Source organism: Numida meleagris, chromosome 5 (assembly GCF_002078875.1).
Source record: "Numida meleagris isolate 19003 breed g44 Domestic line chromosome 5, NumMel1.0, whole genome shotgun sequence".
NCBI lineage: Eukaryota > Metazoa > Chordata > Aves > Galliformes > Numididae > Numida > Numida meleagris.
In genome coordinates this window covers 66,682,762-66,700,004 of record NC_034413.1, presented here as the reverse complement: position 1 = coordinate 66,700,004, position 17,243 = coordinate 66,682,762, and the positions used below count along the sequence as shown (strand labels likewise).

General features: G+C 33.2%; 1 protein-coding gene across 4 annotated transcripts in view; it reads left to right on the top strand.

Annotated features, from left to right (window-relative positions):
• LRP1B (LDL receptor related protein 1B) overlaps window positions 1-17,243 on the top strand; it is a 603,435-nt gene that overhangs the window by 453,673 nt on the left and 132,519 nt on the right. For all 4 annotated transcript variants that reach the window (XM_021398823.1, XM_021398822.1, XM_021398824.1 and 1 more), the window contains exons 33-40: window positions 3,585-3,725; window positions 6,645-6,770; window positions 8,276-8,407; window positions 10,609-10,743; window positions 11,203-11,332; window positions 14,606-14,732; window positions 14,888-15,039; window positions 15,329-15,453. In XM_021398823.1, coding sequence (XP_021254498.1) covers window positions 3,585-3,725; window positions 6,645-6,770; window positions 8,276-8,407; window positions 10,609-10,743; window positions 11,203-11,332; window positions 14,606-14,732; window positions 14,888-15,039; window positions 15,329-15,453 — 1,068 coding nt within the window. The remainder of the gene's footprint in view (window positions 1-3,584; window positions 3,726-6,644; window positions 6,771-8,275; window positions 8,408-10,608; window positions 10,744-11,202; window positions 11,333-14,605; window positions 14,733-14,887; window positions 15,040-15,328; window positions 15,454-17,243) is intronic.

Below are 17,243 nucleotides of genomic sequence, written 5' to 3'. Positions count from 1 at the left end.
ACTTTCTAGAAAGGTAGCATCAGAACTACATTTTATTTCACTGATTAAATTTTACAAACAAAACATCTTTTGTTTTTATTTTTCCTGTAAATATAGGAGTTCATCTATGGTTGAGGATTATCAAAATTGTAACTTTGAATTTAGAACATAGAAATCTGTGACTTTTTTCTGAAATGTTAAACTACAGAGTGTTAGTCAGTGTCACTGCTGACCTTAGCGACGAAGAAGTAACCTGCAATGAGGTGGAAGGAGCTCATCTTACTGCTTAAGTTTTGTCAAGGGAGTAAGGACTCAGGAAGGGTGTTGTGGCATCCAAGGGAAAATGAGAGACAGGCACTGTGAAATATATTATGGACTGTGGAACTTAGACGTAAACCTTAAATTTTGAGGCAATCACATCAAAGATCTGTGCATACTATGGAGGTGTTGAGAGCTAATGTGTTCAGGACTTGAAATCATGAGATTGGCTATGGTTTCTGTGCCAGTGTTGGGCCATTAGCTCCTTGGAGTTTGATATAAGAGCTGCCAAAAATTATATTCTGATTTGTTGGGAGATAAAGCTAGCTTTTCGATTTTTCCATTAATTGGTACCTACTGATTATAATTTGTTTTTTGAAAACTTCAAAGCATTAAAAGAAATTATGTTCATTCATTTAAAAATAAAAAAAATAAAATAAAATAAAAATTCTTCCCTGGAGTAAAATCAGTAGAACTTCTATATATTTAGCTAGGCATTTTAATTTAGTAGAAGTACTGTCAAATTGTCAGCATTTGCAGCAGAAGAGGAACAAGGGAAGACTGACTTCCTATATCCTGTGTCTTAAAAACAGTAACCTCAGATTCTTTCTATAACTTTATCCCAGTAAAGCCTCCAGTGCAAAACTCCACATCTTCTTTTATTCTAAGACCTCAGCTCAGTTTTTCTCTTCCTCTTCTGCACAAGTCTTTCTACTGCAAAGACCTTCCCCCTATTTCCAATTCCAAAATTTGCTATCACAATACCATGTTTTCCTTTCAAATCTTTTATATGTCTCCACTTGGTTTATCTCCACCCCATTTTCCTTCTTCTCTGTGTAAATATGAAGCACATGCTGTTGCCTCTCCAGAGCTACACGTCAAGTGATAAGCTGGCCAGTAAATGTGCTGCTTGGCCATTTGGCTGCCAGCAAACAAGAGGGCTTTAACCATTCAATTATTCAGCTATTCTGCAGTGTGCTGGGGTTCAAGCAAACAAGATTTGGTATGGCCTGTCTTGTGAGCTTGTCAAGGAAATAAGACATATATACGTTCTTAGTTGTCCTTCAAAAGTAAATCTGTATTTTGGTAAAGATTACGTTAGTTCTGTGCTTTTTTTTTTTTCTTTTCCCAAGGATTTTAGTTATACTTAATGCCTTTATTGTGAAAAATGGCAATCAGGGTGTTGATGCGCCTATTGCACCTGATAGAAATAGCTAGCAGTGCTTTGCATTGTTTTTGTTTGCCTAGAGCTAGAAACATCCAGAAGTTCTCCACTGAAATAATGCTTTTATGCAATGTCTGAAGGATGACATTAAGAGTTAGCAATGGCTAAGTGTTTTCTGTATGTTTGGTGTGCTCTGTGTTTCAGTCTCACCCAGATAGAAAAGGACTGTTTTGCTTTGATTCCAACAACCATTGAGATTGATGAATAGATGGGAACAAGCTGGCTGAAATTAATTGTGATAAAAATGAAAAAAAATTGTTATAAGGGAAACAACTGAAGGCCTTGGCATTGGTTAGGTAAGGAGCTCTTCATTGTGAACATTCAGTTGCGAAGATTTAGCTGAGTTCTCATTTTGGAAGTTAAGTTAAAGTTCGTAGATGTTTAGTCTTAAAATTAGTAAGCATTATTACTATTTGCATATTTCTTTTGGAATTACTTGCTTTTTAGTAATACATATTTGTAATTTCAGTTCATTCTTCAGTTTCCACTAGACTGAACTGTTGCTGTGTAACTCATGGAAGATACTTATTTTGAAGATAATGTTTATATTAAGCAAATCTTCTCACCTTTATTGTGTAATGCTGGTGCCCTTGTATATGAAATTTCAAAGACTTTTTTTTTCTCTCTTGGCACGTAGCAAGTCACAAAAACATGTCATGGTTGATTTCAGTAGCCTGATTCTGAGGTTGTGATAGTCTCAGATGTGATACAAGGGTGAGCAGTTCTTGAGCATCCCTGCTTCATGACACTTGACTAGTCCCTGCCAGAAGACTATCCTTTGTCACTCCAGTGTCATCTTTGAAACACTGGCAGGAGGTCACTGTTGTGGAACATAGTTCTAAGGTCTTGATGTCATCCTTCAGATCTATACTAAAGCTAATTAAGCATTTTATATGCATACAAATATAAAGAAATAGCAGAAGACTGAAGGACGTTTCTAGAGTTCTGATTTCATCTCCTTTCAACCTTTACTGTCTTCCATGCCTTAGAAACAGGGAATATAAGTTTTGTACTTCTGTTTTCATTTCTTTTTATTACTGTATTTCTTGACAAGTCATCTTAAAATTTGTGATTTTTTCCTTTATTTAATGCTTTTCACTTTGTCTGTGCTGTAACTTATTTTATAGCCCACTTGTATGTTTCCAAGAAACATGAAATACTCAAAACTTGATAGGAATACTGCCCAATATAGCTTTGAGGTAAAGTAGTAAAGTTTACTACCCCAAGGAAATTATAAACCATTAACTAGTGTATTTTGGTAGATTTTTAGGTGAAAAAAAGACTAACAAGCTTAGTAACTGCAGAGGCTTTTGCATGAATTCCAGCAGGCGATAAATCAAAGTTGTGTGATTAAAGAATGGCACTGATAAATGTATTTTTCTGAAGGAAACTAATGTTTATATTTAAATGTTTCACAATAACGTTTTCCTGACGTGATGTAAGTGAAATGGAGACAATATACTTCTGTGTACATTTCAGTTTTTTGACATTTAAGTAGCTTATCTTCATATGCTATTGTTTCAATTGTTATGAAGAAGATTATTTTTACAGTAATATGACATTTGTATCTTATTTTTAATGCAAATTCATTGAAGTGGGTACAGGAAAGTGATCAAACATAGTTTCTAGCTTCATTCTCTTAGAATCCTGTCCAAATTTCAGGGAAATCTTCATGACTCATGAATGTTTTTTTCTATTATTTTAATATCACATGAAAATTATGATGATCTTTTTATTATTGTTATCAGTGTAAAGTTGGTGATTTCAATCCTTACGACAGTAATAAGATTCTTAATGATTTTAATAATAATTCTCATACTTGTTAATTTGAACATTCAAGTCAGCGAAAACTTGGAACTTGAATTCCTGTTTTCTCCACGTACATAATAAATGCATATAGAAAGGCCTGTGGACAAATTCTGTTTTTGCAGTAGTATTGGATGTGTGCTTTGTAATATTTTGTAATTTTCAGTTGTAAATTGGATATAAGTCACAGTTTTTTCTTACATGTGGTCTGAGCTCAAAAGAAAAGAGCTCAAAAGATTTTTCCTACTTTGTTTTCAAATATATGTAATTCATAATGATCGCTCCTCTTAATTTTCAAAACTTGAAATTTTTACAGATAAAAAGCTTTGGTGGGCAGACCAGAATTTAGCTCAGATTGGTACCTGTAACAAACGAGATGGAAGAAACCCAACTATCCTGCGAAACAAAACTTCAGGTGTTGTGCATATGAAAGTATATGATAAAGCAGCACAGCAAGGTAAATTTTAAACATATCTAACCACCTCTTAGGTTGTATAGTACCTTTTCCCATGTTATTTTCCAAACATTCTTAGAATAAGAAAAAAATTGTCATTGTAATTCAATTATAAAATACCATAAAACATTTTAGTATTGAATAAATTATTGATCTAAGATGATTATGTCTGTCTACGTATTTTAATTTATTAGATACTTTACATTTTACACTGTAGTGATGGTTGGAGTTCTGTAAAGAGCCTAGGTTTAAATTTTTAGGCTAAAATTATAGTTGATACATGCACCTCATCTGAAATTATTGAAAGTCTAAACAAATATTATTTAAATAAAATGAAGTCATTAACATTCTAGATTACCTACTAGCTTTAAAGCCTTGTAATGACTTTAAATTGACAGAAAACACAGTAGAAAAATGGGGGAATGTTACTAATACTGCTGAAACTTAATTGGCAAAGTGGGAATTGCAGAAATACAAAAACGTGTTGTTTGAAGTCATGCACAGAATTTTATGAATTTGGAGATTATTAGAGACGAAAACATTTGGGAGATTCTTTAGGAATAGATTATTATTTCTGATTCCAGCTGCTTTCAAAGTGTTGACGGTTGTACTGAGAGAGATGAGGATAAGATCTCCATGAAACAAATTATTTCAATTTAAAGAGAAGCTTTCCAAAGAACACAGGATCAAGTTAAGCTGTACCAATTTCAGTCGGTAGTCTTAAGTATGGAGCTAAGCTGCCTGATGGACAATAAGTAGTCCAAATATCTCACTAGCGTCCTTCTAGATAGGGAGGAATATTTAATACCTGTTTTTATTAACATACACGTGACTTTTGTGTAATTACATATAATTACATCACTGTCAGATATGCAGTAATTTTAGACATTTGACATCTGCTCATATTCCCACATGAAGGTTGTATCTCACAACGTGCTGCTACTACTTATCAAGGATCCTATTTCTTGGCCTGTGTGGGTTACTGAATGTAGTCAGAAAATGGTGGACAATGGTTACATTTCACTTGAGAAAACTGTCACTGAAGCTTATCTGTAGCTGGGTACTAAGCAAAAGAAAATCTGAAATTGCCAAAATACTTTTTATGTGATCCTGAGACCACTTAATACAATGCAACTCAAAATCCTTAAAGAACATAACAGTGATTTGACCTGAAGTACAAAATGAATAAAAATTATTTAAAATTTATTTTAAAAAGAAATTCCTCAGAAACAAGAGTTCTGCTTTGTTTCTGCTGAAGTTGAAATTCACATCAAGGTTTTCTATAGTACAGTTGCTAGATTTTTCCATCCAGTATTTCACACTGTCAAGAGGCCACCTTCATAATTGGTAGATGCATTAATTGATGTACTGGAATGATCTTTTGAGCTACAGAATTTGCTGTTTTTGTTATTAATCTACTGCAAGTAGTTTTAGAAGTCCTAACATAATTCCACAGTGAGGAAGGAAGGCTTTTGTAGCTGTTCCACTTCTTTCTCTAGAAAGTCATATATTACAGTTTTGTATTGACAAAGCTACTAAAATTTTACCCAGTTTTTGCTTTTCTTTTCCATCTTTTTTAAAGGAAGTTGAATGCTTAAATTAATGTGAAGGACATGGGCATAAACATAGTATTCTTGAAGGTGTCAATAACTTTTTTTTTCATATACAAGCCATGTGTGCATCAGCAGTTGCTCCCAAATCTTAGATGTGCAAATCATGTGGGTTTATTTTTTTTTCAAGAGTGAAATTCAGTCTTGGTGATTAGTAATTAAAATTACAGTTATCCATGGAATAGTTAATCAACAGTTCTACTTCATAGGAATTTCATCTTTTTTTTCTCCCTAAGATCATTTATGAGCAGATTCTCATGTTCAAGCTGTTAAAAATCTATCAAAATGTGCAATTAGTTTCATTATTCTCAGCCTTCACTTTCAGGGTTCAATGTTATTCATTCCAGTTCTGTACTGAGCACTTTCCACGAACACTTTCTATGAAACCTAGAATATACCGCAGGTGCTTTGGCAGTCATGCCCTTTCTTGTGGTGTGAGGACACATACAGATTCTTCTGTATAGAATGGTGTTATCCTAAATTTTATTTTTTACTCTACAATTTGTCCAGTTTTTCTGAAGATATCAGACTTTAAAACTTTATGTCTTTTGCATTTGTATTGTTGGACTGCTGGAACATATTTATGATTCCAAATGAAGACATATCTCATATTTAGGAATGCAAAAATAAATCCAATATGTACTGTTCAGATTTATAACTTGTGTGTCTTAGTAGACTTAAGTGTTTCTTCATAACACTTCAAATTTCTGAAATGTATTTATTATACACTGTATACTGTTTATAGCATGTTTTATTGAAAAGTGTTTGTATACTAAAAGCAAATGCTGTTTCAATTAAGAAGTAGGAGCATAGAGCTGTGAGATCACATTGGAGAGTGTCTTAATTATGCTAGGCAAGTGGTAATTCATGAAGATGCAAGGTTAGTATAGCATTTAATGAATGAATAAAGTATGATCCATGACTTGTTTATGGTCCAGAATAAGAAATGTCTTTTAGACTGTCATTGAATATATTTCAACATTGCTGCTAATGTCATAAAATTTTTTCAGTTTTATCGTATTCTTTTACTTTAAAAAGGAAGTTCAAGAAACTGAATTATTTTCTAAAAATATTGTAAGGAAAAAACCTTCTTTTGAGTGCACAGGTACTATAAGAGTGTTGCATGACAAAGTATACGAATAATAGTATAGCCTGAAATATTTTGTGCTTATCTTCAATTTGCCAAGAATTTGCCTGAAAAAAAAAATTTTTTGTCAATATTAAAAAATTGATAGCAATACTCATTTTTTAGTCAGGATTTCACTGTTCAAATTATGTTACCTGTTGTATTTTCTGTCCTGTTATGTTCTAGGTAGCAATTCCTGTCAATTCAATAATGGTGGCTGTTCCCAACTCTGTTTACCAACATCAGAAACCACAAGAACCTGTGTTTGTACAGTAGGCTACAATCTTCAGAAAAACCGCATGGCATGCAAAGGTAGATCAGCTTTCAATATTTATTTTAGCTTACTTCAGTTTTATGGGAACTCTAACTAACTTATAAAGAAACTTCATTTATTTATTTTGGTGATGAATAAAGAGAAGAGTTTACTGTGATTAAGAGGTAATTTCAATTTAGATTTTAATTTATTTAGCTATGCATAGCTTTTTGTGGAAATCCTAAGGAATTTTTTTCACCTTTTTATTTAATAATCAGAAAAGGAGACCATCTGATCCATCATTTGAGCGATACATATTTGTTGCCCACCCTATCTTAAACCTAAATTACAGACAGCAATCTGAAGGGTTGGGTATTTACTGCTATTGTATTACCCTTAGTAAAAAGAAAAGCCTGATTGTTATACAAAACAGTGAAAGGCATTTTATTTTTGACATGAATTGTAGTTACAATTTTTTTTTGTTAATTATTCCTATGGAGTATTGCTGTATAGTTCATAACAGACTATATATGAAAACAAAATTAAGCAACATAAATGTGGCTTTCTACTACTTCAGTGCTTTCCATATATAACTGGACAACTTTTTTACTTCTAATATGTTCTTTTGTACTTCTTCAGATGTAACTTCTAGTTGTGTGTAAAAGTAAAACTGGTGGATGTTATTTTTTTAATAGTTTTCTAGATAATAACAGATTCGATGATTGAATTTTCCTTTAATGAGTTTTTTTTTTTCGTGAAAATTCATGGAAAAAGCTAAGAAGTAGTATTCCATGCATGCATACATACATGTTTAGTATAGTTCATTTCATTTACTTGTTGAAGAAACGTGTTTGTATATCATAGTTGAACTTCAAGATTTTGAGTTGCATATCATGACACTATATAATTTCCCTCAAGAAGAGTTCTATTACAATAGAATAGATAAATGCATAGATAAATGCAACAATACTTGATATAATTTTGTTTGTCAAAAGGTTTGATTCATTTCAGTTGTTTTCTTCCTACTTAATAGAAATCTATGCTTCTGTTGTGTTATTAATGCAACACAAATGTAGACATTTAAAATGCATCCAATACATGATTTTCTTAAACTATGTATTTCTCTATTGTTTGTAAAGGAAGTGTGCATGACTAAGGGAGGTGAGGTGAATCTCATGCCACAAAAGTCAATTTACACAGTTCTGTGGAGCTCTCTTGCTAAATACATAAAACATAGATATGCACTGAAAGGATTATTAAATGTCTCATAATTCGAAATAGTTTATTCTTAGTTTAAATTTTCATTAATACTAATTACTTAATTGCAAGGTGGTGCTTGAAATGGACAGTAATTCCCTCCTATCTGTAAAACTGTATTTATAACTTAATTAGAAATAAGCTATAATAATTCATGGATTTTTTTTCAAATAGTTGAATTTATCATTCTGGACAACTGTGGAACAGTATAGGAAAACTCTGTCTAATACTTATTAATTCCTCAACTCTTGTTCACAGGGAATGTCTCCATTTTGCTTTAATTACCTATTTGATTTTTTTCCCTTAGGTATTGAATCATTTGTTATGTATTCTGTGCATGAAGGGATTAGAGGAATTCCTCTTGATCCAAATGATAAAATGGAAGCTTTAATGCCTGTATCTGGAACCTCATTTGCAGTGGGCGTAGACTTCCATGCAGGTAAATATTCTGTATAGTTTATCGTATGTATGTTAGATATTTTCTACTGCTTTTATACATGGAAAAGAAAACAATTCAAAACTTCTAAACGTCTTACTCCTTGTTCATTTTGACTACTTCATCACACAAATATCACTAATCTTTTGCCAACAAGTAAGAAGTTAAACTCATTAAACACTTCTCTTCTTTTGGCCTACCTTCTTTGCTGACGGTTTGTACCTCTACCTAGCAAAATTTCAAGTTCACTTAGTGTTTCGTAGTGCCTTCTTACTTGGATATTTTGCCTTCAAACCAGTGCCAGCTAGTACTCAGAGCTTTAGTTATATCATAGGTATGTCACTCACTGTCTGCTGGACATAAAGATCACTTTGAAAAATACCACTTTGTAGCTGAGAATTTACCAAATTGATTAGTGTTTTTGTGCTCTTTGTATCTGTTTTAGTTTCCATGGAAATGAATAGGAGGTATTACTTTTGGAGAGAACTACCATAAAATCCTCAAATACAGCATATTATTGGAATATGTTTGTATTTGTAACTAACAGGAATCCTTATAAGTTTAATACTGATTAATTTAGTGGGTATTTTTCACTATAGAGCATGAGAGTATGATTTCTCTTCAGATATCATGAGGTACCCGAAAATCAAAGAAGATTCTCCAATGTAATGTATAGAATATAGTGACTGGAAAGTTTTGTATTGAATAGATAACATAAATCAGTACTTAAAAAAAATTGCCTTATAGCACCGTTGAACAGTTATATCAAAATGTCATATTCGCTGTATTTTACAGGTATGTTTAATGAACATTTAATTTAGAGTGTAAAATGTAGGCAAATAAGGTGTAGGACTGTAACTGAATATGAGAATTTTAAAAAAACAACTTGTCAACTATGGTTTAATTTCAATGTATGGTAGTGTATGGTAGAATGATTTGCATACTCGTTAGTATTTACTTTTAAGCATATTTTCTAGAAGCATGTGCTTTGTAAACTTCCTCTTGCAGTAGTGAACATACTAGAGAGAGGACTGCAAAAGAAGCCATGCCATCACAGAAACCTTTTCTGAAATAAATTTCATTTGCTATTGTCAGCTACTAGATCAGTGCTATCTCCTAAAAATGACGGTTTTTTTTTTAGTTCTCTTAAGGGTGATTTAAGTAAGGCTTTTTTTGGTCTCTCTGCTGCTTGGTCTCTTTTTTTTTTGACAGCACTTGCTAGATTTTTTTGGAGCGATTGTCAGCTGTCAGTACTCGGAATTCTTACACAGAGTTACCACTGTAACTTTTTCCTAGTAATTGCTTTGATGTTATCAATGAGGTATTGTTCAGCAGAATTCTAAGAATCCATTTCCAGTTTGAGAATATTACGTCTTCCAGCTTCACTTATTTGGTTCTTCCCACTCTCTGTTGAATAAACTTCTGGTATGCTTACACTAAAATAAGTCTGAAGACTCAGCCTGTCATCTGGAGGGATCTGTGAAGTGGAAAAGCACAGTAGTGAACAGGTGTTCAATCCTTCCCCCTTGACCTGGTTGGTCTTGACGAAGATGGCTTCAACAAGAAAATTGTAACTCTTAGAAAGAGGCAGTAGGAACACTGGCTGAAAGAGGTTGTCTTTCCCAGAGGGAATATCTAATTGTGGAAGTCCTCAATTAATGTCTACCCAATCAGAATGTGTATTGCAACATGGCTGTGATAGCTCTGACAACAGAAATAGAGGGAATTCTGCTTGAGGGGTGTCATCACTTGGTTTTCCCCATCCATTTACCAGTGGTACTTTGTGGCAACAGAATGGAATGCACGTCTGCGCTTTCTCCACTTCAAATTCTCAGCCTGGCCTATGAGTTTAAATGGTCAGTGAAAATAATATTGTACTCAAACATTGCTTAGTGGCCCTTCTCTTCCTTCTTATGGAAAGTTACCTGCAGTGGAATGGCACAGAAAAGAAATACCTCAACACTGAAAAAAGGATGCCAGCAAAAGCTTGTCAGGATGTTTAAAATAAAAGATGAACCGGGTATTTTTTCCAATTTTTTATTCTTTTATCATATAGCTCCCAAATTTATCACTTCTTTTTCTTTTCTTGTTAATTTTTTGATTCTTCCAAAACTCTTAATGATTACAAATTTTACCATTATTGATGTAGACACCTGGGCTAAAGTAACTAAATTAATCCAAGATTTCTCATCACGTTTTTATAGGTAATGATACAATCTATTGGACAGACATGGGTTTCAACAAAATTAGCAGATCTAAACGAGACCAAACATGGAAAGAAGACATTGTTACAAATGGTTTGGGAAGAGTTGAAGGCATTGCAGTGGATTGGATAGCAGGTAGGAGTTTATTTGCTGCTGGTATTGTTATGATTTCTGACAGTATGCGCTTTCATTTCAGCTCAAGACTAATTTGATTTACTTTCATTAGCAACTTACAATATTCCAATTATCTAGTATTTTTTGTTATTATTTTATTAATATATCACAATGGTGCTGTGTTTCTTTTTTCTTGAGGAGTGGTGCGTTGTTTTTTGGTGTGGAGTGGGTTCAATTTTATTAAACTGAAAAAAATATTTAACTATCTTGTTTCTTATATGGATGGTCTCAATTGTGACAACCAGCAATACAAGTTTATAGTTTAAAACAGAACACTGAAAAGGACTAAAAATTAAAATATAAGATGCACACAATTTAAAATATAGCAGTTAGTTTCAGGTTTTAACATATGAATTTAAGATTTTAACATTTCTGAAGTGGTGTTTTCTTTTTTCAGTAACTTCATGGTATTTTCCTTAGGTAACATATATTGGACAGATCATGGCTTCAACTTAATTGAAGTTGCCAGGCTCAATGGCTCATTCCGATATGTAATTATATCCCAGGGTCTGGACCAGCCAAGATCTATTGCAGTACACCCAGAAAAAGGGTAACGTGACTATGGCTACGTTTTTTTTTAATATCTGTATGTTCCTAATCAAGCTTTTAGGAATCAAGGCCTTTGTTCTAATACATAGTCATCTAATAAAACCCACAAGTATTGTAATGGGATGTATTTTGCTGTAGCTGGACCCAGGTGGAAGAAAATGTTCTTAACATATGCTGAGAACTTTCATGAGTCTCTGCATGAAGTATAATATTTTCTGTGTGCAAGCCTTCATTTTCTAAGACAATCATTTTAACTGAAGCATATCCATTGCATGGAGACTTACTTAAATCTGTTAAGTACTTAAGTTTCCAGCAAATCCAAAGAAGTCACGCTAGCTAATGAAGACCTCGGTGTGACAGTGAAGTAGTATAACGGCATATTCTCTGATGGTTATAAATACCAATATCATGGAACATTTTTCTGCAACAACCAAGGAGATTACCCAGGGTAGCTGAAAGCTGTGTCAGATAAACAAGTGGGTAAGAGAGTAACTCTTGTTAAAGATTACATCAGTTTTCATCCAACTGTTTGATGAGACTACAGTGAATCACTAATAGAAATAGAGAAGTTCCTGTCCCTTCAGGCTCCAAAGCTGATGTTAGGAGAGCTACAAGTAACACAGAAGCAGTAAATTTTGCAAAGGATTTCCATCTTTTTTCTCACTGAAATATGAAATGTACTTTCTGAGTTGATTTACAATTCAGCAGATTTAACTGCTACAGTTGCCCTCTTAAAAAGGTAAACTGCATGGTGAGCATCAAAGTCTTAAAGAGGCATTTGAGGAGCTACCTCCTCCCAAACCCAAAGACAAAGCTGTGTCACTCATTTTCCCCAGGCTCAATTAAATGAGAATCACAGTACGTTCAGGAAAGCAGTTTCCATATTCAACCAGAGGAGTTTGCACCTCTAGTAATGAAGAATTCTGACTTCTCAACGAGAAGTGATGCAAAATGCTGTCTGGAACTTTGCCACAATTTCTTTTATGAGAATTTAGATGAAGTGAACTGTCTATTTTGCAGACTAGAAATGCATTTAAAAGTGAAGGTGAAAGTAAAAGTAGGTTTTATTTTCTGCATAATGTAACTGCTTTTGCCACAAATCATTACAACTGGGTTCATATGGCACCATTGGTTGCTTGGCTGCATCTGTTCACAGTTCAGGATTTATGTTGTTCTTCAGGATCTGGATAATTTTTTTACTTCGTGCTCAGCACGCTCTTATGTTAAGAAAAAGAAGAAAAAAATAATAAGAAAAAAACAACCTTTGCAGTACATTGCATGAGTCCAATAAAATTCTTTTGACCAGCAGAGTAGACCAAACTTCTTCACAACAGAAATTCATTTACAATGTAGTTTTCCTCAGCATGTACATAATATACTTACACAAATAAGTTCTGTGATCACATAAAAGCTTGGACTCTTTTTAATACTGTGCCACAAAGTGCTCTGTTCAGATGACTACAATCAAAGTTAATGCATGCAACTAGGATAGCGATGTTTTTCTCGTGAAGTAAATGTATATCTTTACAGAGGAAGATAAAGGCCTGCTTATCCTCTGCATTATTGTCATCTCTTTCCCTTTGTCAGGCAAAACTTTCAAAAGTGTTTCACCCTTCCTGCCCTCTCCTTGCCCTGTCTTCACATTTTTCATTTCTCTTGAAGCATGAGTTGACAGCTGTAAGAACGGAGAGGAAAATAGCAGTTATTTGATCTCATTGAATCTGCCCATTATACTAAGATATGAAGCAGCCAGCATTCAGCTGGTTGGTAATATTATTTAAAGTTAAGAATGTGTAGTTCTAGAAAGGAGTGTCCTTGTCCCTCATCAGGAATACTTATTCCTTTGAAACACACTTGGTTTCCATTTTTCTTCTACAATTAAATAACTTCTGATGAAGCTCAAAATTGTGCTTGAAATACAGAGTTAAGGTCATTCTGAAATATTTCTTGACTTTGAAGCTTCCTCCTTTGAAGACGTTTAGGAAACTTCATTTGTGTTTGCAGGGTTGGAGTTTAAACTCTGATTTTGTTTTCTTCACAGATTTTTTTTTTAAAGTTAGTTCTAGTTCATTCCGATTCCGCATCAGAATTTTACCACTTGCATCCATGAGTCAGCTACTTAACTTATACGTGGGATAGTTCTTTTTAAAAAAAAAAAAAAAAAAAGTTGTTGTCATTATTCTAGTGTTGCCATATGAATACCAAATAGCTAGGTAGCATAATGCTGCAAAGGTTCAAGTATTTTAGAGCTTCTGAGCACATTTGGGACAATCACATTTTTTCTATGCTATTTAATGATTTACTGGTGTTAATATATCAATATATTAATAACCACTAATGCTCCAGTAATGTCTTAAGCAATATGTGTAACCTTTTCAGGATTTTCTTTGGAGGCTTCTAGATTTTTTTAACCTGATAGTTATGTTTATTTAATGTTGGTTGATTGGTTTGTTTAAAAAACTAGTCTGAGAGAATATTGTGTGCTTAACTGAAGAATATCAAATGCTTGCCTTTCTGTAGTCAACAAGTAGTTGATATCCTGTGTTAAGGATATTTACCTCTGAGCAGATCTGTGAATACAAGTTTGGTTACGTATAAAAGTGCTGTCAGCAGTCTCAGTAAAGGAAGCACCATCTGCAGATTCATTAGCCTCATTCTGATATATTTAAAGCAACAGACTGAAAATTAGGAGGTCAAGGCAGAGATTTATCCTAGCATCTTACCTTGAAGCAGTGATGTGTCTGTGCCAGTAAGTATATGGCAATGCATACACAGATAAATAAGATGAAAATTTTTCCCATGAGCATTAGGGAGACTAGCAAAACAACTTTTCCCTACCATTTCCCTAACTGCTTTCCTATGTAATACATTTCTTATTTAGACAAACGTCTCCTGTTTTATCACAATGTTTGTTAGTAGGTATTAGGTGTGTCGCTTTATGTTCCAGTAGTTACTTTCTAATTTGGTTTTATTCTCCCAAGCACAAAACTATATTCTTTAAGCATAGAATTGCATATTGACTGATTAATTATGATTTTAAGATTTGTGTCATATGTAATAAATCTAAAAAAGTGTCTAAATAAAATAGTTTATCAAATAAGTACATTTATCCACTAAAGATTATGCAAAGATGCATAAGCATGATTATGTTTTAAAGTACCTATTTGATGATAATGATGCATTCATTTTGTTTGCAATTGAAGGACAGTATTATACATTTTTATCTCTTTATTTTTATGCTAAATTTTAATAGGTAATTTCTGCAATATTTCAGGTATTTATTTTGGACAGAGTGGGGACAGATTCCTTGCATAGGAAAGGCATATTTAGATGGATCTGAGAAGGTTATTCTTGTGAGCCTGGGGATTGTGTGGCCTAATGGGATTTCCATTGACTACGAGGTTAGTTTCTCTGTTTTCCATTATAATTTAAAATGTACAGTGTTTGTTTCTGTTTCATTAAAGTCAATATGCCTTCCACTTCAGTGTAATCTTAGTAACTCTTAATGAAATACTTAGACAAGATTTTTGATGTTTCCTTTAAAATTAATCCTTAGGAAAATAAATTATATTGGTGTGATGCTCGTACCGACAAGATAGAAAGAATTGACCTTGAGAGTGGAGGGAATCGGGAGATTGTGCTGTCAGGGAGCAATGTGGATATGTTTTCAGTTGCGGTGTTTGGAGCTTACATCTACTGGTCTGACAGGTAATTTATTTTTCATAAGCATTTGAGTCTCAAAATGTTATTTCAGTGCTAGGTGCTTCACCTTTGTAGGATTAGCCATTCCTTAGCAAGGTCACAGAATGGATCGCAGAAAGCTGTGCAGTTTGAAAGAGAGGGTACTTCTGATACTGAAACCTAAAGCATATCAGTATCGTAGATGAGAGCAGGTTTTCCACCTTCTGTTAGATGAACTCTCCACTGCCCTTCAGACATTTGTTTGGTGTGAAGTAGTTGAGGATTGTTGATCAGACATCTTCAACTTTTTTGGCAGAGCACATGCAAATGGCTCTATTAGAAGAGGCCACAAGAATGAGGCCACGGATGCTGTGACCATGAGGACTGGCCTTGGAATAAACCTGAAGGAAGTGAAAGTCTTTAATAGAGCACGAGAGAAAGGTTGGCTGTTCTTAAGGATGCTATTGTTTTAATATTGCCTGGTGGTACTTTTTATGTATATTAAAACATATAAAAAGTTAAAAACTCGCTGATTTATGGCAATAAATTTTATTATACCTCCATTTTTTTCTTAGAGTATTTTTTTAGCTAAAATTAATTTACTACTGAAAATATGTAGTAAAGTTTCTACTAAAGCCTTCTGAGTGTTTTAAGGAGAAAGTCTAAAATCAAAATACTTCCTAGCATTCCTTTTTCTTTTTTCCTCAAAGCACCCAAGTCTTAGGAATGAGGTGGACCTTAAACTGTGCTTTAGAGAACAGCAGTCTCAGGCTGTCTCAGATTTCTGTTGGAAAGCAGAATTTTTTTTTCACAGCTAGAAAATCTCAGACGCTGTCTCTTAAATATTTATTTCCTGAGATTCCTTGGTCTCGAGTCCAGCTTTTTTGTGTGGGAATAGTTGTAAATAATTAGATATCATTTATATTTAATTTGTTTTGCAATTGAATATACAATCGTTATCATCTACTGACTGAAAATTATGATAGAAATGGATGAATTTTATCCACCACTAAGAATAACCTTTCTTTTAACTGTATTTTTTCTCCTAAAATTTTAATTCTGAAGAGGCTTTGAAAAGCAAAGATATTTGTGAGAAATATTTGTATTGTAATGAGCTAATGTCATTAAAGTCTATCAAAAATGATGATTATTTCCTCAGAGCTGCTACCAGATGAAATTTTAAATACATATTCAAAAACACAGAGAAAGAAAATACTACTTGAAAAAGATATTTTTAAACAAGATATTTATAATAGGAATATATTTCTAGTGTTGGTAACACTCAAAACTTGTTTTTATCACAGCATCACATATCTGAAGATCAAGTTTTTTATATACATCTTTCCTAAATAAATGCATTAAATATAAAATGTAAAACAAATCTGCCTTTTGAAAGAAAACATATTTAAAAATTAGTAAGAAAATCTTTTTCCAATTTTTTCTCAAATGAATTTGGATAATTTTGAGAACAATGAACATATTTGTATTAATTTTAGTAAGGGTTTCTGCAAGTATTTTCAGAGTTCTGTAGACATTATACTTTGTGGATAACAAATGTCCACAGAAAAAAAAAAGATGTTATTTCTTTTAACTAGGCTAGAAATAGTTAATGTCTGCTTGCTTGGAAGGGCCTCCTGTATGGAACTAAGAAAATGGAGCAATTGGATAAAAATGCTTCTCTACATGTAAAGATTTTTATTGATAGCTTGAAAGATTTAATTGCATTAGGAATGGGAGAAATGGTTACTGAGGCTAAAATTTTTTTGATGTTAGTTCGAAAAACATAACTGAATGAATTTTTAATACGTTTTTCAAATTTTACTAGGGTACAAATGGTTAATGTCTTTGGGAGGGGCTGTCAGTGAGCCAGGAGGACAAAAGGGAAAAAACAGGTGAAAAATACTTTTGGAATGTTTTTTCTATATCACTCTATTTTATATTATCTATGTATACTTTTAAGTTTGCTGAACTAGAAGTAGTAAATGGTCCTTAAAAAAAAGGAAAAGGAATTAGCTAGTTTCCTGACCTTTTATTAAATTAAATAAATAAATAAGAAGCAAACAAAACCAACCAACCAACCAAAAAAAAAACCCCACACAAACAACCTGTGCTGATTGAGAAGTGATCAATGCTTTTTTTTCAAACACCTGTTTTACCCTTTCTGATGAGCCAGCTGTGCTGCAGTGCTATTCATGTGGAGATTCCTATCCTTGAGTTCTATTCAACATGTG